Source organism: Phascolarctos cinereus, unplaced genomic scaffold, assembly GCF_003287225.1.
Source record: "Phascolarctos cinereus isolate Bilbo 61053 unplaced genomic scaffold, phaCin_HiC Scaffold_2;HRSCAF=192, whole genome shotgun sequence".
NCBI classification, from domain to species: domain Eukaryota; kingdom Metazoa; phylum Chordata; class Mammalia; order Diprotodontia; family Phascolarctidae; genus Phascolarctos; species Phascolarctos cinereus.
The window spans coordinates 316,540,700-316,567,680 of record NW_027555625.1 but is presented as its reverse complement, the minus strand read 5'-3'; the positions used below and the strand labels follow the sequence as shown (position 1 = coordinate 316,567,680).

Genomic DNA, 26,981 nt, shown 5'->3' with positions numbered 1-26,981 from the left:
ATCTCCCTTCACCTCTAGTCACAGATTTGGACTTCTCAAAGTACTGTACCATTCAGCATTGAATTCAGTCCTTATCATATCCAGTATGCTGTAGTGTATTAGATTTGGAAGCTGGGGCTCTGAGTCCCAATCCACTTGCTGTCACTGCAGTGAGGCAGTGTGGCCCAGTAGACAGAATGATGAGCTTGGAGTCAGAAAGACCTGGGTTCTAAGCTTGCCTCTGACACTGGCTAGCTGGGGAGCTGTAAGCAAGGAATTCTAATCTCTCTGAGCCTCATTTTTCTCATCTGCAAAACAGATCTCACAGTAGGATCACAGGTTTGCAGCTGGAAGTAACTTCAGAGGTGAGATAGTCCAACCCTCTCATCTTACAGAAGGCAGATTAAGCACTGGGCCTGGAGTCAGGAAGACCTGAGTTCAAATCCAGCCTCAGACACTTCCTAACTGTGTGACCTTGGGCAAGTCACTTAACCTCTGTTTGCTTCAGTTTCCTCAACTAAAAATGGGGATAATAATAGCATTGTTCTCCCAATGTTGTTGTGAGGATCAAAGGAGATAATATATGTAAAGTGCTTTAGCATAGTGCTTGTCACATAGTAGGCACTTAATAAATATTTGTTCTCTTCCCTTCCCCATACAGATGAAGGAACGAAGGCTGGGAGAGGTAATGGGACTTGGCCAAGGTCACACAGGTAGTAAGTGGTAAAGCTGAGATTTGAACACAGGTCCTTGGACTCTATATATACAGTACTCTTTCCACTATATTAAAGCTATTGTGAGGCTTAAGTGAAATAATGTATGCATATCTTAAATGCTATATAAATATCAATTATTACCTGCGTAACTCTGGCCGAGTAGCTGCCAACTCTGAGCTTCATTTTTTGCCTCTGCAAGGTAAGGGGGTGGGAGTAGAGAACCCTTAAGGTTCCTTTCAGTACCAAATAATCTGTATGCTAGGAATGATAGCGTGTTTCTGTTAAGAAAGGCTATTATAAAATTCCTTCCCTGCCTCCCCTCGTGTCCCATGGAGTTACTTATGTATAGTATTACCTTTCCCCGAGGATTTTGCTCTGCTCATTTTGGGGGAGTAAATTGAAGACATGATTTTCCAGGGTCCATTATGCAGGTGTGTGACTTTCTCTGGGGAAGTAAGGTCCTGTGAAGAAGGGGATTGTCTCTGCCCTTTCAGGAATGAGAATTTCTGGTTGGTCGTGGGGGACCCTGACCTAGAGAGAATTCTACCAGAACTAGCTGGGGACTTGAGAAGTTTTAGGTAGCCTTGTAGGCCCGTCTCTTCCGTCCTGCTTTCCTGGTGTACCATTTTATGAGCACAGGCTACATGAAGTTGGGGAGAGGAAGCCTGGCTGGGGCTGCTTCTGAGCTGTGAGTTATCCAAATGCTTTCCAGCTTCAGGTTCCAAAGTTTTTTCATTCTTTGAGCTATCTGATTCTTCTTTGATGGCAGTCATCAGACCTGAACTGAAGCTCACTGGGTTCTGAAGAGCAGCCAAGTAAGATTCACGGTAACGACATCTTGAATTCTGGAACTGAGAAGATCCATTGAGCTTTCTCCTCAAGCATGGTGTACAGGGCCCATCCTCAGAGCTCTCTGGTTTCCCACAAGTCCATTTTTCAGACCCTGATGGGAAAGAAGAGGGCCCATTGACCACTGATGGAGATGGCATCTTCTGGGTAGGAGATACCATCTGATTCTTCAATAGTTCTTTGGTGTCTGAAGAAATGGACTCACTGGGATTCCCTGTGGACTTATGTGGAGAACACCCTCTCCTCTCCTTGGAAATCTTGAGGAGATCCACATAATCCCCCTCAAGGTTCTGGTTGATCATCTCATCCATGCTAGGGGCAGTCAATATGCAAGATTTCTTCCAAGATCCTGTTTGTTCCACTTTGATGAGTCCTGGATATTTGTTCCTGTTTGACCTCCAGGATCCTGTATCTTTATTATTGAGTATTGGCTGAGAGCTAGCTGTGCTGGGGGGCTTTGGGTTGCTGCTGGACACTGCCTGGAGCATCCCTCTGGGAGTGCTCAAATCTAGTGCATCCAACTGGAGAGACACTTGAGAGAGGGAAGGATCAACCACTATTTGGGGTTTGCTGACAAATTTGGGGGCAGTTATTTTTATCCAAGGCACAGGAGAAACCCCTTTTTCTGTGGCCACCAGGCAGCTATGTAGGGGCCCTCTCTCAAGGTCTTGGTTGAGACACTCTAGCCATTCCTTGGTGAATAGAATTGGGTATGATGACTCAGGAACTGGTCTTTCTTCCACGTTTCTCAGGTCCTTGGAAAGGCATTTAACCATGATGCAGACAGACTGTTCTTCATGGGGCTCTGCCTGTAGGTAGAAGTCTCCCTGACGTAATAGGAGGGGGTTCAGTGGTGCGAGGTGAATCACGACCTCTTCCCCAAGGCATAGGGGCCAACCCGTGTGGAGGAACAGGCAATGTGAATACGGAGCCTGAAGAGAAAATACAGTGAGAGTCAGTGAAGCAGGAAGTAGGAAACCCTGTGCTGGGGTTCATTCCTTCCACTGTTCATATCTAGAAGAAGGCTTCCAAATATCTGTTTGCGAATCTCAGTCTACTTGCCCAGGGAAGAGAAAGGGCAACTTAAAGAAGTGGTACTTATACTTTTTCCATGTTATTCTTCCTGCCTGGCATCTGCTTTAATCTCATATATCAAGACTCAGTTCAAATCCTATCACCTCCAAGAGGCCTTTCCAGGATACTTCAGCCCTCATTGACTGCTCATATTTTTAAAATATTTTTTATAATGTTTGTAGAAGCTGTGTGAGCGCTGGAATAGGAATCAGGAGATCTGGGCTTGAATTTCTGCTCTTAACACTTATTAGCTATGTGATTAAAGGCAAATCACTCAATCTCTCTAGGCTTCAGTTTCCTTCTCTATAAAATGATTAAAGTAGGTATGTCTGAGATTCTTTCTAGTTCTAAATCCTATTGAGGCAGAGCAGCTATTTTGCTGCTGGCAGGAATACAGAATGAAGTCATGCTATACCTCCAGTCTTACTTAATGAAGTTCCCAGGGTGGTGATTTCATAGGACACAATTGGCATCATGGGAGTGGAAAAATGTGGAAAGAAATTTAATTGCTTTAAGTCAAACCATAGCAGCAAATAAGAAAGACTCTAAGGAATTCACAGGATAGATTTAAGATGCCCAACACTTTCTCTAGTAAGCCACTAGATATGGCTGGCTGAGGTCTGTATCATAAAAGAGCTAAAGATAGCCCTTGGGGCTATAAGCTACAAGCTAAAGAAGCTGCACCACAGATGAAGATTGGTTAGTGAAAGCAGAGGTAATAGCAGTACAGATGCCCAGCAGAGAGTAAGGTGACAATATCACCAGAGGACACTGGCAGCTCCGTATCTTTGTAAGTTACTCCTTGGACACATACACTGCCTATGCGAGTGGCCCCCCATGTGACTTCTCTGGTCATGTGTCCCCTTACCCACTGATAGTGTGGTAATCTAGGGTAGAAGGTACTCCTGTATCTATGGGAATAGGGGAGAGATGAGGATCGTCCTTATCACATATTTTGTTATGATTTTTAATTGAATGCCTTTTACTTTGAACTACTGTGTCTTCTGGTTGGTATGGTAAAGGAAAACACATTGGCTGTGTATATTGGTTTTACTTGACATACTTGTTTCAAAGAAGAGCTTCTAATTTTGGGGGGGAAATGGTAGGTAGTAATAGCAACATAAAAAGAAAAAAAAGAAAAGAGCTTTGGAAAAACATGTAAAAATATACATAAGAAAGCAAAAGAAAGATCAACAAGGGATATATACAAGCAAGGTAGTTTTGTTATTATTATATTAAATCAAATATATACCCCCAAATACCTGTATACAATATAAGTTCCCAGTTTTGTAAACAATCTTCTTTTCTATTCTTTCTATATTGAAACATTCATGTGTGTTGAGAATGTTTGTTTGTGTTTGTTAGGTTCATAATAAAAAGAAAAATTTAAATTTGTTTTTTAAAAAAGAAATGTATTGGTGAGGGTTCATAAACTATGGGTTTGAATGTCTGCTTGACCCACAAAATGCCTCAAACCTGGTATAACTTTCTTAAGGCCTACATGTGAGGGAAATCTGGGGCACTATGTATCTTATGAATCCATGGCTAAAGAGTTAGGACTTTATTCTGTAGAACAGAGTTTCCCCAACTTATCTGACAGTGGAAACATTCTGGCACTTGAAATGTTTTAATAGAACCCATAAATTTTGGTCTAGGGGTGGGAATACAGTCCAGGGAATCCCCTATGATAAAAATGATTTGGAGAAATTTGGGGTCAAAATAAAGAATGTGAAACTTGTTTTTATATCTCCCAATAACAAAATGTAATAAATATTTTATTAATAAATATTCATGTTTAATATTTTAGACCAAAATATTAATAACATCAATATTTTCTCAAAGAATCCCTATTCCTATTGATATAGGACATAATTATGTCCCATCTTCACTTCTATAAGTGACATAAGATATTACCATATCACTTTCTCACTTCTACTTTTTCATAGTAGAATGTTAGAAGCTTGAAGGCAAGAACCATTTACATTTTGTCTATGTATCTCTGGTGTCTATCACAGTGCTTGGCCCACAGTAGACACTTAATAAATTCTTGTTGGTTGATTCATTGCTTCCATTGTTATAGGATAGAATCCATTCACTATCCCATTCTCCAGAATGGATATTCCAAAAATTCTCATCTCTCCTCAAGCTTCCCAAGGCAACCTCTCCCCCACCCTCTCAGATGAGGGCCTTACTGAGATCATTGGCCAGGAGCTTCTCTCATCTTACACCTCTACTCTTCCTTTACTCTAGTCTCTGATAGGTGGTCTGTCTCCATCTCAAGGCAAAGCCCTCTATATGTGCCTTTGATTCTATCCTCTCTTGACTTCTTAAAAAAATTGTCCTCTTTATTTTCTCCACTTTCTCTTATCTTTGATCTCTTCCTCTCTCCTGGTTCTTTCCCACATCCTTAAAAACTCTTATTTGATTCTACCTTTTCCCATTCATAGCTAAACTTTTTGAAAAAGCCACTTACGCTGGATACCTTTGTTTCCTTTCCTCACAATCTCTTCATTTTTCTCTTCTGTAATCTGACTTCTGACCTTAACTGAAAACATCCTCTCCAACAGGTCAACTGGGTGGTGCAGCGGATAGAGCGCTGGGCTTAGAGTCAGGAAGACTCGTCTTCCTGAGACTGAATCTGAACTTAAACTCTTACTGGCTGTGTGACTCTGGGCAAGATCACTTAACTTTCTTTGCCTCAGTTTCCTCACCTGTAAAATGAGCTGGAGAAGGAAATGGCAAACTATTCTAGTACCTTTGCCAAGAAAATCTTCAAATGGGGTCACAAAGAGTTGGATACAACTGAACAACAGATGGTCATTATGATATAATAATAATAATAATAAATAGCTAGTATTTATATAGCACTTTAAGGTTTGCAAAGAACTTGACAAATATTTCACTTGATCTTCACAACAACCCTGGGAGGTAGGTGCTATTAGCCTCTTTTTGCAGTTGGGTAAACTGAGAGGATAAATATCCTGCTTAGGCTTACACAGCCAGTAAGTGTCTGAAGCCACGTTTGAACTCATGTCTTTCTGACTCCAGGCCCGGCACTTTATGTATGGCTTCTTTGAGAGGGTCTGTGACTTCTGAGTGCGAAGGTCCATGACCCTCTGGCACTCAAAAGGTACTTTTTTCCCAAAGTTAATTTATTTATTTCTAGTTTTCAACATTCACTTCTGCAAGATTTTGAATTCTGAATTTTCTTCCTATCTCTCCCCTCCCCCCGAAGGTATTTTTAAGGATGCAGCTTGCCACAGTGAAAGCACTGAACAAAGCGCACACACACACACACAACTCGGGAACAGAGACAGGTACTTAGAGAATGCCATTCATGTAACCAGACATTCTCAGAGTTGTGTTCCTCTACCCCTACAGAGTTCTCTCCTGGTTATATCGTTTTCTTGTTCTCCTTCCTGACAGCAGAGCAGCTTTGAAATATGAAGGCCACTCAAAAGTAATGACTCAGAAATCTGCTTTATGTAATCTGCCTACAGGCCACCTCAGAAGGGGAGAGACCCTTACAGGGTTATTTTGGCAAGAGCTGCTGCCTTAATGCTCCAAAGATCACGTATTCTGTCTTCATGATTGTGATAAGAGTATTCCTCCCTGGATTACCTTCCCTGAAAGAGTGACTGTAATTTGGCCTTCTTACATGAATCTGGAGGGTGGTGGGGACAGAGAGAGGAAGGGGGTAGGAACTGGCTCCCACCATTACAAATATATGTTACATAACTTCAACTGGGCCCTCAGTTTTTACACTTGCCTAATTAACTCACTATCTCACTCACTACAGTGGCTTTCAAACCTTTCCATCTCTCCTCAAATACTCCATGGCTCCTCTCATCCCTACCCTCTCAGCTGAGAACCTTGATTCATATTTTACTTCAACTTTAACTTAACTTTTACTTAAAGTTTGCTTAAAAATTGAGGTCACTGGTCAAGAGCTACCTCTTCTTCTCCTCTACTCATCTCACATCACCCAGGTACTTTTTGCCACTATCTCTTCCTTCACCCCTGTCTCACACGAAGAAGCAGCATTTCTCCTTGCTAAGGCCAACCTCTCTCTATGCACAAGTGATGCCATTGCATCCCATCTTCTCCAGCAGATTGCCCCTGCTATCATCCCCCCGACTCACTTCTCTTTAATCTTTCCCTGAATCCTGGCTACATCCCTATTCAAATCTTCCCGCGTCTTCCCCATCCTCAAAAACCACTCCCTGGATCCATCTATCCCCACTAGCTATTGTGCTGTATCTCTCCTGGTTATATGGTTTTCTTGTTCTCCTTCTTGACAGCAGAGCAGCTTTGAAATATGAAGGCCACTAAAAAAAGAATGGCTCAGAAATCTGCTTTCTGTGCTTAAATGCCTTGAGAAGGCCATGTAAAATAGATGGCTCCACTTCCTTTCCTCTCCCTCTCTTCTTAAATCTCTACAGTCCGCCTTCCAACCTCAACAATTAATCAATGTTTCTCTCTCCAAAGTCACTAAGAATCTCTTAATTGCCAAATCTAATGTGCTTTTTCTCAATCCTCAGCCTTCTTGACTTCTCTTTAGCCTTTAACACTATGGATTGCCATCTTCTTCTTGATACTCTTTTCTCTCCAGGTTTTTGTGGCATTATTCTCTTCTGGTTCTCTTCCTGCTTATCTGACTGCTCCTTGTCAGCCTCCTTTGCTGGATCATCATTATACCTGCTAACTGTGGATGTCCCACAGGGTTCTGACCTGGGCCTTCTTTTCTTCTCTTTCTATACTATTTCATTTGGTCATACTATCAGTTCCCATGGATTCAATTATCACCTCTGTGCTGATGATTCTCAAATTTACTTCAGCCCTAATGTCTCTGCTGGGCAGCTAAGTGGCTCAGTGGATAGAGTGCTGGGCCTGAAGTCAGGAAGACTCATCTTCATGAGTTCAAATCTGGTCTCAAGACACTCACTAGCTGTGTGACCCTGTTCAAATCCCTTAACCCTGTTTGCCTCAGTTTCTCATTTGTAAAATGAGCTGGAGAAGGAAATGGCAAAGCACTCTAGTATCTTTGCCAAGAAACCCTAAATAGGGTCTGAAGAGTTGGACATGATTGAAATGACTCAACGATAATGTCTTTGCTGATCTCCAGACTCACATCTCCAACTATCTATTAGGCATTTCAGACTGGATATCCTATAGACATCTTAAACTTAACATGTACAAAGCAGAACTTATTTTCTTCTTCCTCAAACCCTTTTGTCTTTCTAACTTCCCTATTACTGTTGAGGATAACACTGTCCTCCCAGTTCCCCAGGACAACTGAAGTATCATTTTTAATTCCTCACTCTCTCTTACTTTTTACATCCAATCAATTGCTGAAACTTCTTGATTTTACCTTTGATACATCTCTCAAATATGCCGCCTTCTCTCCTCTGTTACTGGTACCACCCTGGTGCCTGCCCTCCTCATCTCATACCTGGACTAGTGCAATAGCTGTTGGTTGGTTTCCCTGTCTCTGCTACAGCCCATCTTCTACTCAGCTGTCAAAATGATCTTTAGAAAGCACAGGTCTGACCATGTCAAACCCTCCCTCCCTCTACCCAACAGACTCCACTGTCTCCCTGTCACCTCCAGAATCAAATGTAAAAACCATTGTTTGTGATTTAATGCCCTTCATAACACCCTCCCCCACCTGTCTACAACTTATCACCTACTCCTGCCCTCCCCTACCCGTCTGCCCCATGAACTCTGGGATCTAGTGATACTGGATTCCATTGATACTCCTTCCTCAAGACACTGAATCTTCCAACTTTGGGCATTTTCTCTGGCTGTACCCCAAATCTGGAATGCCATCCTTCCCTTATCTCTACCTCCTGGCTTTCTTCCGAGTTAGCTAAAATCTCACCTTCTACAGGAAGCCTTTCCCAATCCCCCATAATTCTAGTGCTTTCTCACTACTGGTTATTTCACATTTGTCTTGCATATCACTTGTTTATACATAGTTGCATATTTCTTTCCTCCCCCCCCCCCAACTGTAAGCTCCTTGAGGGCATGGACTGTCTTTTACCTTTCTTTGAATCCTCAGTGCTTATAATAGTGCCTTACACATAGTGGGAACTCAATACATATATATGTATTGGCTGCCTATTTGGATTGGGAGTGACCCCAAACAGCCAGGCACCTTACTTTCAGTTGTTGATAACTTTTCAACAAAGGGTTCCCCTCCTTCATCAGGGGAATCACTTGATCTAGATCTCCCCTCTCCTTTCGTCTCCTTTCCTCCTGCCTTCTGCTCCAAATACAGATGACCTGCTGCATAACTTATTGAGAAAACCTTTGGTTGGGCCTTGAAGGTCAGCCAGTGTCTGCTCCCTGTGCTTCTGGACCACAGGTAGTGAGCTGATGGCCAGCAACATTCTGAGGCTAGGGATATTATTGAGACTACCACAGACGCCTGAACGTGGCATTCTTTCCGTGCCGCGAGCACCGTGCTAAGCTTTTACAAATATTCTCCCATTTGATTTGGAGGGAGGTGCTATTATTGTCCCTTTTTGCATACAAGTGAACTGAGACAGACAAATTAGAGGACTTACCCAAGGTCACACAGCTGGTAATCTGTGTGCCCCCTATTATTCCTGCAGATGCTCACGCAGCCCGTGTAAGACCACTAGCATCACAGCAGGAGGAGGAACAGCTTTCACTGCTCATGGGCCAGAATCCTATGAGCCTGCTGTTCACAGGGGCCTGGATAAGGATCCAGCAAAAGAGACTGGGAAGGAGCACGCAGGAGAAGAACCAGGATGAAACAGTGTCACACTGACCTAGAAAGAAGGGAGTATCGAGGAAAAGAGGCTGAGTAACAGTGACAAAGGCTGCAAAGTCATCAGGAAAGAGAAGGATTGAGAAAAGGCCGCTGGATGTGGGACTTAGGAGTTTACTGGTAACTTTGGAGAGAACAGTTTCAGGGCTGGAGTGAGAGGAGAGGAAGTGGAGGATCCCATTGTAGATGGCCTTACAGAAGTTAAAAAAAGTCCAGAAGGGGGCCAGAAAGAACAGGACCGTGGCTTCCTATTTCATTCAAGTTAATATAAATTGTTATTTTAAGGAAAATGTGAATGGTGGACGTATAAGGTTTTAATACAATCTTTTTTTTTTGTCCTTGTTTGTCCATTTGAATGTGTTGATAGTTCATTCCCCTTCTCCCCCACAACCCTCTCTAGCATCTAGGGAGCCACAGATACTGCAGGGCTTGAACCTAGGATTGGTTTAAATCCTGCCTCTGATCCATCATGACAGTGGTCAAGTCACTTGCCCTATCCATTCCCCAGGTAACTCTCTAAGACAAAAAGTTCTTAACTTGGAGGTCTGTGAACTTGTTTAAAAATATACTTATGTATATATATGTACACATACACATACATATATAATCTTAATAAATGTGTTTCAATATAATTTGTTCCTTCATAATTCTATCATATTATTGTTGTTGTTCAGTCATTTTGCATCATTTCAGACTCTGTGTGACTCCATTTGGAGTTTTCTTGGCTAAAAGACTGGAGTGATTTGCCATTTCCCTCTCTGGCTCATTTTTTACAGATGAGGAAACTGAGGCAAACAGTTTTAAATGACTTGTCCAGGGTCACACAACTAGGGAGTGTCTGAGGCCAGATTTGAACTTAGATCTTCCCAAATCCAGACAAGTGCTCTATCTACTGTGGTACCTAGCTGCCCTATCATTATATTACATAATCCTATTGAGGCAACTAGGTGGTGTAACGGATGGAGTACTGGGCCTGGAGTCAGGGAGACCTGATTTCAAATCCTTCCTCAGATAGCTACTAGCTGTGTTGATCCTGGGCAAGTCACTTGTTTGCCTCAGTTTCCTCTACTATAAAATGGGGGAAATAATAGCACCTATCTTACAGGATTGTTGTGAGATCAACTCAGGTAATATTTGTAAAGTGTTTTAGCACCATACCTGTTACATAGTGTGTACTTAATAAATGCTTGCTTCCTTCCAATGTATTTTATTTTATTTTATGCATTTAGAAACATTATTCTGAAAAGGGGCTCAAAGGCTTTATCAGGCTGGCAGTGGAGTCCATGCCATAGGAAAATCTAGAAATCCCTGCTGGAAAACTCCAAGTGGTAGACTATTTGTTAATCTTCCATAGCAGAGGGCAGTGCCCTATCCTGATGCAATTCCAGGCCTTCACAGAGAGAAGACAAATTCAACACAAATTCAAATATGCAATAAAGAACAAGAATAAAATTATTTATGAAACCTCAAACTTCCACAATTTACAGTGTTTAAAAGCAGTATTTATATTAACTTGGACAAGATGGGAACACAATTGCTCTGTTTGTTTATATGGTCCCTTCTGACCTTATTTTTGTTTGTTTCTGTATATTTTTCTGGATTTTATTGCTATTATGTCTGCCATATTGCCTCTTGATGGTTGCTACCTTATAATAAATCTATTTAAAGGAACAGGACACAGAAAGTGTTTTCAAAGACGAGTGCTGACCTGATGACAGTATTATCTGGAACCAAAGCTGAGGTGAGGCAAGCGGAGTTTTGCCTGAGGTGCTCAGCTTTAGAGGGGCAAAACTTTCTCCCCAACTTGGCAGTCCAAGACAGTTCAGCAGCTTGAATCACACGTAAAAAACAGCCCTCTCACCAAGGACTTTGTCCTTCTATTTCTCAGATCACTTGCCTAATGTAGGCTGGGATTTCTCAAGCTTGGCCCTAACTCCCTCTGCTCTGAATGCCCTTAAAACTATTTTTCTCTACATTCCTTTTCTAGCAGCACATTTCAAAATATATTCCCATTTACAAACAATTATTATAGCAAAGATTTTTAGAGGTAAGGCTTCTAAACTTAACTTACAAATTTAAGTTACATGGTCTTATAGGTAGTTCCCTTAAAGATTCTGCTCCAAAGATGAAAGCCCTAGTCACAGCATTAGCTCAGCCTTTGCAGAGGAGCCAGAAGGAAACCTTATAATGTGAGAAAACCATCACCTTTATAAACCCTCGTAATCCTGTGAGCCTCAGTCAAACTGTAGACTTCTGCCCTAAAATACATTCCTGCTAGCCACCCAACTTCTAGTATTGAAGCATTCCTTTCCCAGTGCTCTATCTACTGTGCCACCCAGTGGCCTCCACATGGCCCAGAGTCAAGAAGACCTGAGTTCAAATCTGGCCTCAGACACTTACCAGCTGTGTGACCTTGGCTAAGTCCTTCAATTTGTCTGTCTCAGTTCCTTTGTATGCAAAAAGGGAACAATAATAGCACCTGCCTCCAGGGCCTATCGTGAGGATCAAATGGGAGAATATTTGTAAAAGCTTATGTGCCTGGCACATAGTAGGTGCTATATAAATGTTAGCTGTTGTTCCTATCAAACACAAACCCACAGGGAAAGCAGGGGAAGGACTACTATGGCAAAGAGACTGGAGTGGGGGAGGAAAGGGGGAAGGGGAGAGATAAGAGAAAAGGAGACATTTCAGAAATTCAAAGGATGAATCTCAGACTAATTCATCCCACCCAGAGCCTGTTTTTGATTTGGGGGACAGGTGCTTTGCTATCTAAATCTCCAATTTACCATCAAAGAGCAGTCTCCCTTCGGGCGTCACAGTTGGGCACACTGGTTCTGCATGCATTTAGTGCATGGCAAATAGTGGAGGAAAAGTTGCTGGCTCCAAAAATTCCTTTGTGATGGCTACAGCCGCCATTTATTATTACTGGAGCACTGTGGGTGGGACTCATCAGGCTGGGCCTCTGAATTTTTTTTTCTCTTCTGGTGCTTAATAAATATTAAATAACAACACAGAACAGTTGGCAGACACACAGAGTATGTGGGCTTATTTTCCTTTGAATCTTGCCGAAGCCAGGGAGCCTGGTAAGGCTCTGGATTGAAAGCTAACTTGGGAGGGATGAGTCAGCTATGCTGGCCACTGGGACTAGGAACACTTTGAAATGCTCTGAGATGCTCTCTCTAGTATTTCCATCTGGGTGGGATGACCTTCCCTGAGCAGAAAGGCAAATTCTCATGATGCTAGACCATACGTCAGGGCTTCCAAGGACTTATGGCACTGGTGCCATTTTTCCTTCCTCTCCTCCTCCTTTCCCCCCCAACCCCTCCTTCCTTCCCTGTTCTCACCCTCCCGTCCCCCCCCCCCAAATCAAAGTACAAAATAACTGGTGTGGGGAGAGGTCAAAGAAAGATGAAGAAGTTGCCATGGCAGCCCAAAATTAGAATCATCATTACTCAGGAGACCTGTCTGAAAGTAATATGGCCAATGCTAAACTATCCTATTTCCTTATTTCTGTGATGGAATTGAGGCATATTATCCCACTTCCTTAATCCTTCCCTTTACATAACAAACAACCATTTCACTTATTTCTTCCACTTACTCAGAGCACACAGTCTTACTTTTTCCACTGACAAAAGACACAGCCTTCCTATTTCCTTATTTCTTGTGTAACCCAGGTTCAAGCCTGAAACATTTGCATAAGACTCTCCTCCTTGGTGGAAAGAATGATGACTTAACCTCTACAAGCCTGAATTAGGGATGGAGTTTGTGTGAGAGCTTGGGAGAGGAGTGACATTTCTTTTTCCTGCTCTGAGAAATGACACATGTGGCTTCAGTGCTTTTCAGAGAGAGGGGGAGAGAGACAGAGAGAGGCAGAGACAGAGGGAGACAAAGAAGAAGAAGAAGAAGAAGAAGAAGAAGAAGAAGAAGAAGAGAAGAAGAAGAAGAAGAAGAAGAAGAAGAAGAAGAAGAAGAAGAGAAAGAGGAGGAGGAAGAGAGGAGAGAAGTATGGAAGAGAAGAGGAGAGAAAGGTAGAGGAGGGAAGGAGAAGGAAGGGGAGAAGAGAGAGAACAGAACAGACTTTGGAAGGCAGACATGTCAAGGAAATCCAGCTTCTCAACTTATCCCTTATCTAGTCCTACCCCTACATTTTATACACAAAATCCAGAGAAGGAAAATTGATTGTTCAAGGTCACATAGCTAATATATGGCACAGTCAAGAATTGAATCCATGTCTTGTGACTCCAAAAGCAGTGCTCTTTCCAATATCATGTCTTTCTTCTCTCAGCATAGGGCACAATCACCATCATTTTCTAACTGCTCCCACTGACAGAAAACACATCCATCTCACTGGCATATTTCTCCCACCAACATAGTATATAACATCTTATTTCCTCTTTCCCCTATAATGAGACCTAAGTCATTGTACTTCCTTATTTCTTTCGTTTTAAGCACTGCTGTTAGAGAGTGGAATGGGAAAGGTTCCTAATTGCATTTTGTAAGCACTCCACTCAGATGCCCAGCTGTCTCATGAGCTCAGGAGATCCAAAGCTGGTTATCTCCTATCCCCCCACCCTCCTTCCTTGACTTACACAGGCTGCTTCCCGGACTTGCTCAAAAAGGCGCTTGGCAGGTATCAAGAAATCCAGGAGGCAGCAGAGCCCATCTCCCTGGTAGTGAATGTCCAGGAGGCGGAACACTTGGCCAAGGATGGTTGGAGCTGTGGCTTCAAAGGGAGGGTAGAGGGATGCGAGGGTGCTCTGAATTGCTGTGTCCAGTGACTGGGAATCCTGGGGTGGGGGAGAAGGAAATAAATGAGATATATCATGGGGGGAAGGGAAGGAAAATGGTAAACTATGTGCTGCAGCTCCCAATTGGCACAATGGGAGATTCTCAAGCTCTTGTGGTCATCCATCACTCACCCTTTCCATGGCCTACCCCAATGGCAGAGAATCACTCTAGCTGAATGTATAGAGTAATAGACTGAGAGTCAGAACACCCAGGTTCAAAACACTTACTGAGTGATGCTGGGCAAATAATACAACTTCTGTGATCCTGTTTGCCCTTTGTAAGATGAGGATAGTAATATCTGTAGTTGTCAAATAAGCAATAAGCATTTATTAAGCACCTACTTGGTGCTGGGCACTGTGCTAAGTGCTAGGGATATAAAGAAAAGAAACACAGTCCCTTGCTCTCGAGGAGTTCTCATAATCTAACAGAGGAGTTACAGGCAATTGTCATTCAGTTATTTCATTCAAATAACAGGCAAATAACTCTACAAAAATGGATATTTGTTGTTGTTGTTGAGTGATTTCAGTCATGTCTGTCTCTCCATGACCCCACTTAGGGTTTTCTTGGCAAAGGTACTGGAATGGTTTGCTCCAGCTCATTTTATAGATGAGGAAACTGAGGCAAACAGGGTTAAGTGACTTGCCCAGGGTCACACAGCTAGCATCTGAGGCTGGATTTGACAGGGCTGGTACTCTATGCACTGTGCCACCTAGCTGCCAAAGAGGATGTATATGGGATAAATTGGAGCTAATCAACAGAGGGAAGGCACTAGAATTAAAAGGGACTGGGAAAGGCTTCCTGCAGAAGGTGGGATTTTAGCTGGAATTTGAAAAAAGTCAGAAAAGCCAGGGCTATTGCGAGACTCAAATGAGACAATGTGTGCAGTGCTTTGCAAAGTTTAAAGCACGTGTGAATGACGGCTTGTGATTAGCCCATACTTACTGCACTCTTGTCGTTACCCTGTTTTCAGGCACTGGTCTCAGAACATGATTTGTGATAAGCTAATGATTTCAGCCGCCTCGCACAGTATCTAGTACTGCTAGGTCTTTAGTAAATACGTGTTAAATTGAATTAAATTTCCTAAATCTTATGATTTATAGCTTGAAGGGATCATACAATCGCAGATTGATGAACTTGAAAGGAATTTAAAGATCATTTAGTCCAACCCTCTCCTTTTACAGATGAGGAAACTGAGACCCAGAAAGGAGAAGTGATTTGCCCAAGGTAAGACTAATTTAGCTCAAAATTTAATTTAGCTTAAAATTTGACCCTAGGAACTCTCCCTCCTTCCCTCTCCTTTCTCCCTCTCTCCCTCCTTTCCTTTCCCTTCCTTTCCCTCCCCTTCTCTTCCCTTCCCTTCCCTTCCCCTTCCTTCCTTCCTCCCTCCCTCTTTCCCTTCTTCCCTTCCTCCTGCCTTCCTTCCTTATCAACAAAAATAAAGAACAGCATTTCTTCAACACTTACCATGTGCCAGTCACTGTGCTAAGCGATGGCATACAAAGAAAAGGAAAAATATGATCCCTGTCTTCAAGGAGTTCATAGTCTAATGGTAGGAGACAAGACACAAAAAAAACTATGTACATATAAGATATATACAACTGACGTAATCTCAGAGGGAAGGTGAGGGCTGGGAGAAGTATCTTGTAGAAGGTGGGATTTGAATTGGGTCTTAAAGTAAGTCAGGAAAATCAGAAGGTAGAGGTGAGCACAGAGGGCATTGCAAGAATGCGGAATAGTCAGTGAAAATGCCTTGAGCTGGAGTGTTGCTTGTGAGCAACAGCAAAAAGGCCAGTGTCACTAGATAGGAGAGTATCTTGAGGGTAGTAAGATGTAAGAAGACTGGAAAAGTAGAAAGGGGCAGATTGTGGAGGGCTTTAAAAGAAATATAGAAGGTTTTATATTTGATCCTGGAGGTGACATGAAGCCACTGGAGTTTGAGTAGGGAAGTTAACACAGTCAAAACTGTATTTTTTTTTAAAGCAACATCACTTAGCCAGGGTTTCTTGAACTTTTCCACTTGCCACCCCTTCAGCGCTTCTTAAACTGTGGGTCATGACCGCATACGGGATTGAAGTAGTCCAGCTGTGAGGTGAAGAAGGGCTGTGCTAAGGTGCCTGCTGTTTGAGTGGAGAGAAAGGGGCATACAGGAGAGATGAGACTGGAGAAACAAAATGTGGGGAGAGATTAGATAGGTGGAGTCAGAGGGAAGAGCTGAGGATAACACCACTATTTTGAGCCTGAGATTGGAAGAATGGTGGTACTCTTTACAGCAATAGGGAAGTACAGAAGGTGGGAGGGTTTTGGGGGGAAAGTAATGAGTCTGTTTAGGACATGTTGAGTTTGAGATGCTTATGGGAATATCCAGTGTGAAATATCCAAAAGGCAGTTAGTGAATGAAACTGGAGATCAGAAGAGAGGTTAAGGGCTGTATAAATAGATCTGAGAATGATCTGCGTGGAGATGATAATTGAATCCACAGGAGCTGATGAAATCGCCAAGTGAGATAATATAAAACAGAGGTTTTTAACCTAGAGCCCTGAGGAGGAGATGTAGCTAGTACTCTGGGAACCTAATGAGAGAGTGTGGTATTTACTGAGGGAGCCAAGATGGCAGAGCACAGGCAGCAACCCAGCTGAACTCTCCCAATATTTCCATCCAAACAACTTTAAAACTGTGCAAACCACATTTTGGAGTGGCAGAGCCAACAAAAGGTGAGAATGAGGAATTTTTCTAGCCTAATACAACTGAGGAGGTTGAAAGGAGAGGTCTGTAACACTGGGTTTGGGGCTGGCGTAGGTTGCTTGCTGTAGGAGCACCAGATGTTGGCTGTAAAGGCAGCTGCAGCAGCAGAAGTGGCATTGGGAGCTTTCAGTGAAGAGATGGTAAGAGAGTTGGACAAATGGTCAGAAAGAGATTGAAGGGGACTTTTGCTGGCACTGGGTGAAGTTGGCATGGATTGGCAACTCTATAGCCCATACAAAGCTCTGGGTCATAGTTCCAGGGCAAAGAGGAATACTTATGGTTAGTAACCACAAGGGGCCCTGGTCACAGTTCCAAGGCACAGAGGAGCACTAGTGCTTGAGGCTGTAGGAAGAGGAATCTGGTCACAGTTCTAGGGCCAAGAGAGGTGTTAGCACTTGCAGCTGAAGGGAGCAAGGGCACTTCCTAGATAAAAACCAGAGCACAGACCAGAGAGCAGTAACCACACCTCTCCCATGATCATACTATCCTGAAACTACCAAAAACTTGCAGACCGACCCCCCTCCTCCCCAGATGTAGCTCTGAAAACAGCAGCATGAAAAAGGCCAAAGCTTGGAACAGTGCTTTTTAGCCACTTCCAGGTGAACAAAGCCAACTTTAACATAAAGTTCAAAGTGGAGACTCGAAGAAATAGTCTAGGAAAATGAACAAATATTTTTAAAAGGAACTTGACCATAAAAATCTACTACAGTGGCAGGGAAGAGTAAGACACAAATTCGGAAGACAATATGAAAAGAGCTACAAGTAAAGCAACAAAAAAAAAATGCTAATTGGACCCAAAGCATTCCTGGAAGAATTCAAGAAAGAGATAAGAGTGGAAGAAGAAAAATTGGGAAAAGAAATGAGAGTAATGTAAGAAAATTATGAAAAGAGAATTAACAGCTTGGTAAAAGAGGCACAAAAATACTGAAGAAAAGAACTCCTTAAAAAGCAGAACTGGCCAAATGGAAAAAGAGCTACAAAAACTCACTGAAGAAAATAATTCCTTAAAAATCAGAATTGGGTAAATTTAGAAGCTAATGACTCCATCAGACATCAAGAAAAAAAAAAACCAAAATCAAAAGAATGAAAAAATAGAAGATATATATCATTAGAAAAACAACTGACCTATAAAATAGATGAAGGAAAGATAATTTAAGAATTATTGGACACCTGAAAGCTATTATCAAAAAAGAGCCTAGACATTACATTTCAAGAAATTATCAATGAAAGTTGCCCTGATATCTTAGATCCAGAGGGTTCAATAGAAATTGAAAGAATCCATTGATCATCACCTGAAAGAGATCCAAGGAAAACTCCCAGGAATATTATAGCCAAATTCCAGAGCTCCCAAGTCAAGGAGAAAATATTGCAAGCAGTCAGAAAGAAACAATTCAAATATTGTGGAGCTGTAGTGAAGATCATGCAAGATTTTATTGGCTTACATGTTAAAGGAGTAGAGGGCTTAGAATATGATATTCTGGAAGCAAAAAAACCTAGGATTACAACCAAGAAAAACCTACAGAGCAAAAACAAGTATAATCCTTCTTTGGGGGGGTGGGGAATGGATATTTAATGCCACAGTGTACCTTCAAGCATTCCTGATGAAAAGACCAGAGCTGAATAGAAAATTTGTCATTCAAACACAAGCCTCAAGAGAAGCACCAAAAGGTCAACATGAAAGAATAGTCATAAAAGACTCAATGAAGTTATACTATTTACATTCTTGTATGGGAATATAATACGTATAACTCTTAAGAACTTTATCGTTATTAAGGCAATTAGAAGGAGTCTCCATAAACAGAAGGCATGGGTGTGAGTTGATTATATTGGGATAATCTAAAAAAAATGAAGGGACGAGAAAGAGGGATGCACTGGGAGAAGGAGGAAGGGAAGATAGAATAGGGAAAATTTTCTCACATAAAAGAGACACTCAAGGAAGAGCTTTTATAGTAAAAGTTAAAATTGGGCAGGGGGAAGCAGGCAATGCTTGAACCTCACTTGCATTGAAATTGCTTCAAAGAGGGAAGAATTTTATATATATATGCATACACACACACACCACACACATATATATACATACACACACACACACACACACACACACATATATATATATATATATATATATATATATATATATATATATACACATACGTGTATGTGTGTGTATGTGTGTAGGGTATGTGAGTTTTGAAGAAGTGTCAGGGAAGAGGGAATGTATTCCAGACACAGAAAAGACCTACTGTGTGGAGGCCTGGAATCGGGAGGTAGACAGAACAGAAAGTAGTACAGTTTAGCGAGTATGTACAGGTAACATATAATAAGACTGCAAAGGTAGTCTAGAGTCAGATTGTTAAAAGACTTTAAATGCCAAACACAGGATCTGATCCTAAAGGCAAAAAGGTGTCATTGAAGTAAGGCAGTGATATGGCTGAGGAAGTATTTCTGTGCTTTAGGCAGCTGTGTGGAGGATGCGCTGAGACAGTTTAAATGAGAAAAGTGGGCTAGAACTTCAAGGTCCTTCCCAGATCCAACAGAATCTATGGATTCTTCATTTCTGTTCCCTCTCTCCATTCAGTGTGGCCTCCTCACCCCCCATTTTCCAACTGCAAGGTCCCAAGTTCAGGAGCTGGTCCATGCTGTCCTCTCTTTCCCTGGGCTCCTCCTGCTGCAATGGTTTTGAAGGCAAACACTGCCCCTTGCCCAGGCCAACACAGCTCATTACGGGTGGTCCTGTTCTAGAGCACAAACTTCGGGGAGCATAGGATCCAAGATCTAGAACTGGAAATAACCTCAAAGGCCATCCAGTCCAACTCCCTCATTTTATCAATGAGGAACTTGAAGTTCAGGGAGATTAGTGTGACTGGTTCAAAGTCACACCGGTAAGCATCAGAAGTAGGATTTGAATCCAAGTCTTCTACCTCCTTTGTACCATGCTGCCTCCTAAACCACAAAGAGCTTTTCCTGTCTGTCTTTTCTCAGTTATTTGAAATGGGAAGGGACATTTGGGGATTCTAGTCCAAACCCACTGAACTCACACGTCTGATGCCACAGAGACAGACTATCTGGGCTCTGAGAATCAGCCTTTGACTTAAGCAATCAGTAGAGTTTCCAAATTAAAATAGCTCTAAATTTCATGCTTAGTTAATGACTAGTGGTTCCAGTCATTCAAGCAAGACATAAATGAAGATAAACCAGACCAACACATCAGAAGCGTCTGAGGCCGGATTTGAACTCACGAAGATGAGACATCTTGATTCTAAGCCCAGCGCTCTGTTCGTTGGGCCACCTAGCTGCCCACACATTGGAAGTAAATGTCAGAGAAAAGAGAGCTACACTTGAAGTTAGGAGACCTGGTCCCAGCTATGTGACCCTGGGGAAATCACTTCTCTCTGAGCCTCTGTTTCCTCATTTATAAAACAGGGCTCATTTTTATGCCATATGTCTCACAGAGTTGTTGGGAAGAAAGTGCTTTTGAAACCTTAAAGTGCTATAGAAATGTGAGTTATTATTGATAATGAAAACAAAATTAGTAGGAAAATGAACATATTAAAGGAACCCTGGGGAGTATACGCCCATGATTAATTAGCTGAATAGCAAGGCCCTGGGAGCCCTGTAACCGATACAACATTAACCAGGCACGAACCCTTGCAAATGGTTTCAATGAAACTTAATAGATGTGTTTCCATTCCTTTACAGGGTCAGGAGGTTGGCTGTATATTTAACTATTCGTCTGCACAGCCTTGTCAGATCATAGGACTCAGAGCCAGAAGGAACCTTAGAGATCTAGTCCAACGTTTCCATTTTACAAGGAGAAAGCTGAGATTACAGAGACAGAAAAAGACTTGCCCACTGTCACACAGGCAAAACAGTCCAGCATGGAGTTGGGGGGGGAGGGTTGAAACTGACAGTGTGGAAAGAGATTCGGATCATGATTCCAGTTGAGGAAAAACAATGCAAAAAGCATCAAAGATCCATATTGCAAAAGGCTTTAAAAAGTTATCCATGTTTATGTTTTCTTCCGCATTAGAAAGTGAGTTCTCATGAGATTAGGGACTATATCATAACTCCCCTAACCCAGCACAGTGCTCTCTGTATACAGTACATGCTTATTCGATACAAATTCGTTGAGATGTTGTTGACAAGGTCATTCATCTTGTTTGTTGGTTTTTCCCTCCCTTACCAGGTGTTAGTGAAATCAGGGCTTTTTTGAGTTTCAACACAAAACCTGAGTTTTGTGTTGACACTTCCCAGAGAGGGTAGATTTGGCATACTTGCAATTCCTCCTACATGATGCTTGGTCTCCCATCTCTGACTCTGCAGTGGTTGCCTCCCTTGTCTGGAACGTCTCCTCACCCCTGCCTGTTGGCATCCCTGGTTTCCTTCAAGATTTAGCTCAAAGTCATTTTCTGCAGGCCTGTCCCTGACTCCCCAGATGCTAGTGCCTTCTGCTCAAAGGTTGCCTTTTACTTATTCTGTATGTATGTATCTCTTATGTATTTAGTTATACAGTATTGTCTCCCCCAATTAGAATGTAAGCTCCTTGAGGGCAGAGGATGTTTTGCATTTTTCTTTGTATCCCCAGTGTTGACTGGGATGTAGCAGGTGTTGAATAAATGTTCATTTACTGTTTGACTGACTCTTGATATAGTATGAGATTAAGCAAATGAAGCTGAATTAAGCGTCAGACAGCTGGAGATGGGTAGTGATTAATAGCAGTAAATCATATAGTCTTAGTTTTAGGAGGGAGCTACTTTTGCCACAAACTACCTGTGTGACCTTGAGCAAGTCACTTAATCTCCATGGGTCTCAGTTTTCTCATTTGTAAAATGAGAAGGGAAGACTAAATGACTTCTGAGGTGCCTTCTGGTTCTAGACCTAAGATTGGGTCTATCCTTTGGCTTTCAGGCACTAGAAGACCTAAAGCACTCAGGAGAAAGGACCATCTTTTTATTCTCAAAAATATTTATAATGAAGCCTCCAAAATGACCTCAAGGACCCACGATCTCGGGTGCTAGAAGGCGTATCCCAAACCCTCTATGCCCCATAGTCAGCTTTGTGAGTTGCTGGGGCTGGAGATCCCTCAGGGGTTGATCTTCAGCTGATGACCCTCTCCAGACTTGGATAGGCCAGCACTCACATGGCAGACACATTATCTGTCTCTGAGCCCATTTTTGAAGGCTTTGCAGCTTGGTAGGACCAGCCATAGCTTGCATACCACTAGTATAGCTTTCTTCAGGGTTGGGTTTCTAGGTCCTTGGTGGGGGCCTTTTGACTGAGTCCAAGTTTTACAGAACAAATCCTTTTATTAAGGGGATTTGTTCTATAAAGTTTGGATTCAGTCAAAGGGCTGCACTTGAGGGCCTAGAGGGCCACATGTGGTCTCAAAGCCATAGGTTCCCCGTCCCTTGTTGAATACAGGGCCACCTCCCTACCACGGGGAAAGATGGAAGAGGACTTTAGATCAGGGGACCCTCTAAAACTAAGCCTCACTTTCCTGATACTCAAGAAATTCTCCCTTTTATTCAGTCATAGAATGGAAGCTCCTTGGAAGGCAGGAGAGATTATGTTTTTGCCTGTATTCTCAGCTCCCACTACAGTACTTGGCATATCTTAGGCCCTTAATTAAATATTGAATTGAATTGAACTGAAATGTTTCCTTTAATTTATTTTCCTTTTCTTTATTCTTTAGCAAACATCATAAACATTCCCCAATTGTAAAAAAAAACAACAAAAAAAACCCCAAACAACCAAACTATTTGCCATATACTTTCATTTAAGCAGCACTAATGACTGGCATTTATGTCTCTCCCTCCTCCTTTCCCCTTCCACTGGGCACTGAGAGAAGTACAAAGATGGAAAACACCACACAGTCCCTGTTGTCAAGGATTTAGCAATCTAAGTGATACTTGAAGATAGCATAGGTTACATCCTCTTGCAACAAATACTGCTGTATTATAGGAAAATTTTCAGGCCTTTGCCAAGGATCCCCTGGTTCTCAGCTGTATTTGACATCACAAAATTCCAGAACGGCCAGAGAATTTGGCCCATTTCTTGGTATTTCCCACCTGTAGCTCAGGCACCCCTTGGCCTACTCTCTACCAAGCCCCCCAATTAAGAATATTTTAACTCTGCCCCTACTCTCATACCTCTGTAGACTTGTTTCCTTTTAACGTGTTTTTTAGGTTTTTAAAGAGAGGTAGGAGAAACTTTTTTTAAAAATTTATTTTATTTGCTTTAGGCAATTGGGGTTAAGTGACTTGCCCAGGGTCACACAGCTAGTAAGTGTCAAGTGTTTGATCTGAGGCCCCATTTGAACTCAGGTCCTCTGTGCCACCTAGCTGCCTCTTAGGAGAAACTTTTGTCCCTAAATCAAAGTCTTCCCCTGGGAGAATTACAGGATTTTGAGCTGGAAGGGGTCTTAGAGGTTGCCTCGTCCAAACCCTGCCATTTACAGATAAAGAAGCTGAGGCCCAGAGGAAGGAAAGTACTTGTCCCAAATCACCCAGGTAGTAAGTGAAAATGTTGGAATTTCAACCTAGGGATTCTAACTTCAATTCCATTGCTCAGAATTTATCTTTTGGTAGGTATGGAAGGTCTGACTCTTAGTTTCAGGTTTGGTCTGGGGCTCTGCAAATATTTCTGGAATTTGGAACTGACAGATGTTTGAAAGAAGTTTAATAGTTCTAAAATAATAAAAGCTACCATTCATGTGAAATAGCTAGCATATCATAGCTAGCATTTATATTATATCTACTGAATTCTTGAGGTTTGCAAAATGTTTTACATGTGTTATCTCTTTTCTTACAAGGGTTCTTTGAGGTAGGTGCTATCATTATCCCCATTTTACAGATGAAGAAACTGAGGCCAAGAGCCATTAAGTGACTTGACCAGAGTCACACAGCTAGTGTCTGAGGCCATATTTAAACTCAAGTCTTCTTGACTTCAAATCCAGCACTCTGTCCATTGTGCCACCTAGCTGCCCTAGGCTTGGCAAATTCCTCCAGTTTCTAGTTGTAAGTTGTCCAAATGCGTTTTGGAGAGGATTACCAGATTGTTATATTTAAAGCTGGAAAGGATCTTAAGAGCATTTAGTTAGGAACTAAGGCACAGAGAAAAGGTGAGTGACTTCCCAGGGTCACCAAAGCAGTGAATGGCAAGGTCAATATTCAAACCTAGGTGTTTCAACTACAAAGCAAGGACTCTTCCAGCCCCTCATGGGTGTGCTTGCATGAAAGTGAGTCCATGTAAGCTCATGTTTTGCATGTTCATCGTAACAGTCATCCATTTAGAGCTGGAAGGACCAGAGATCATCCAGTCCAACCCACTCATTTTACAAATGAGGAAACAGAGGCCCAGGGAGATTAAATGACCAAAGTCTCACAGGTGCCTTTAAATCTCCGCCAAGATTTAAACCCAAGTCTTCAGATTCCAAAACTAACTTTCTCTACACAGAACTATGGTGTTTTGTGTGTGTGTGTGTGTGTGTGTGTGTGTTCATGTATGTTCTGTGAATACATGTTTAATATATGTGCCAATATGAATGTATGCCTGTCATGTGTGCTGACGGAATGAATGTTTGTTTCATTAGCATGTCCTGGTATGACTGGTTCTTCATGTGTATAACAATCTTGTGTATAGGTGCATTTTCTTGGTGGGGAGGGGAAGACAGCCTCATCTGCAATTTAATGAGCATAAGAAACCCCCGATGTGGAAACTCCTTCCGCCAATGCAGTTGAGCATCCTGTGTATAATTTATAGTCTTACAGAGTTGCCTGAGATCATGTTCACATGGTTAGTATGTGTCAGAAGCAGGATTTCAATCCAGGTCTCTCGAGTGAGGCCGATGGCCTTGTAGACACTATGCCATGCTATCTCTTGTGTGTGCACAGAATTCCCAAACGGAAGTCAAAGTGCCAGGAATTCAAAAAAACACTGAAGTTCTTATTCAGAGGCTAGTTGTTTACCCCAGGCCATCCAAACTTCTTGAATCTGTAGATTTGGGCTACAGTCCCCTGGGAAATAGAATCCCTTTCATTCTCTGTTCCAGATCCTGGTCCCAAACTGAAAGCACAAATTACTAACCCCAAATACTATAGCCTCGTAGAGCTTTTGAAAAATACTGGTCCATTGGGCTTGAGTTCCTGTGAACCTCTACTATAACATAGGCAACTGGACACAAAATCAACACTTACTCATTTCAGAGCATGATCCCTTCTTAAAAAATCATATTAAAAAGCAGCACCCCCCTCCCCCCAACCTGTGCTTTGGGCCCTAGCCTATTCCCTCTCTTTCTTTCCTGCTCCTAAGGACTCTGAGCACCATGTCTCTGGTCTCTGGAGTCACTTACACAACACCCGAGAAATGGAGTAGAAAGAGGCCTAAGAACAAAGAGGAAAAGTATTACCATGTTGTTTATGGGCACTGGAAGCAGGTGGGGGAGCGACTGGCTAAGGAGAGAGAGTCCAAAAGCCAGCCAGCTTCCTTTCCATCAATTCTGCTGAGGGGTCAGTGCACATTCCTGTTTCCATTCTCTCCCGAGGGGGCGCCTCCTTGCATTTCTGTCCAATCCCTGTGAGCAGCTGGTGGCTAGTGGGCAGGTCTTCCCCAAATCCAGGTACAGGAGGTGCCCGCATTGGCATTCCTGTGAGGACCTCACCTCTGTCCCCTCCCTCCCCATCCGTCAGTTCCACGTCCTTTCCAAGGCAGCCAGAGTAGAAGAGGAAACCTGTAAGCCAGGAGCTACTTCTCCCTCCTCCTTCATCTCTGAGAAACAGGGCAAAGGGTGAGAGGGAGAGGGTGAGAGGGAAGAAAGGGGAGAGAGAAAGAGGGCGGGAGAGAGAGACAGACAGAGAGAAGAAGAAGAAGAAGAAGAAGAAGAAGAAGAAGAGAAGAAGAAGAAGAAGAAGAAGAAGAAGAAGAAGAAGAAGAAGAAGAGAAGATAAAGGGAGAAATAGAAAAGAAAGAAATAGGAAAGAAGAGAAGAGAGGAAAAAAGACAGGAAGACAAAAACAGGAGAGAAGGAGAGAGAGCCCAAAGACGCAGAGGCAGAGGACTGAGGTGTACTCTCACAGGCAGAGAGAGAAGAAAGTTGACTTGTTAAGGAGAGACTGAGGGGAGTGGAAAAGCAGAAGGGAGGAGGGTGTCTGGGAACGAAGTCTTAAAACTCAGTCTTGCTCCAGCCTGAGCCTGAGTCTCTTTCATTGCAAAACCCCCTTCCTGTCCCAAGTCTATCCAGGTCCAGGAACAGCAGCCCCTGTTGTAGCAGCCTTGTGAGACCCCTCCCTACCCCCAGTTTCCCCCCTTGCCACCTCCCCCCTTCACCACCTCCCACCGGCCTCCCCTCCTGAGGACCGGGGCTGGGCTTAGCTCGGAGAAGGGAAGCAGGCTGGGGGAGGGGGCAGCCCCGCCGGCCAGCCGAGCCCAGCCGTTCCCCTCCCCTAGTGTGCGTCTGCGAGTCCTCGGCCCGCCTGCCGCCGGCAGCGCTTGCCAAGAGGAACACAAGACACCCACACAGTTCTGTTTTTCTAGCCATTCTTTTTCCAAGAGCACTTTCTTTCTTTCGTACCTCACGGATCCGAGCCCCTGGATGTCTGTCTCTCCGTTGCCAGCCCTGAAAAGGCCTGGAGCTTGTTGGCCAGAACACTCCCTTTCCGAAACTCTTGCAAACACAAGGGTTATAGAGTGAGTCCCCATCCCAAAGCCCAGGAAGCTCGGCTGGGAGAAGGCGAGAGATTCTTAGGGACCAAGTTGGATGAGAGGAGAAAAGGTGCAGGGTCTCATCTTCTGTTAGGGCTTTCCAACTCCACTCTCATCCCTTCCAATCCCCCTTACACTCTACCCCAATCTTCCTTATGTAGAGATCTGGACACCTCACTCTGCTTGGCTCCCTTTCCTCTGCCCAGAAATCTTGCTCTCCATTGCCTAGGTAGGAAAGTTTGAACTCCCCAGCCTGGAATTCAAAGTCCTTCTCAATCTGGCAGCACCCTTGTTTTTTAGCCTTGTCTCATGTCATTCCCCTCTTGAACTGTATGCTC

General features: G+C 42.9%; 1 protein-coding gene across 1 annotated transcript in view; it reads right to left on the bottom strand.

Annotated features, from left to right (window-relative positions):
* KIAA1755 (KIAA1755 ortholog) overlaps positions 1–26,215 on the bottom strand; it is a 74,927-nt gene extending 48,712 nt beyond the window's left edge. The window contains 3 exon segments of the mRNA XM_020990752.2: positions 1,051–2,476; positions 14,004–14,201; positions 25,352–26,215. Of these exon segments, the coding sequence (XP_020846411.1) occupies positions 1,051–2,476; positions 14,004–14,201; positions 25,352–25,354 (1,627 nt within the window). The 5' untranslated portion in view covers positions 25,355–26,215.
* Between the last annotated feature and the right edge of the window lie 766 nt (positions 26,216–26,981).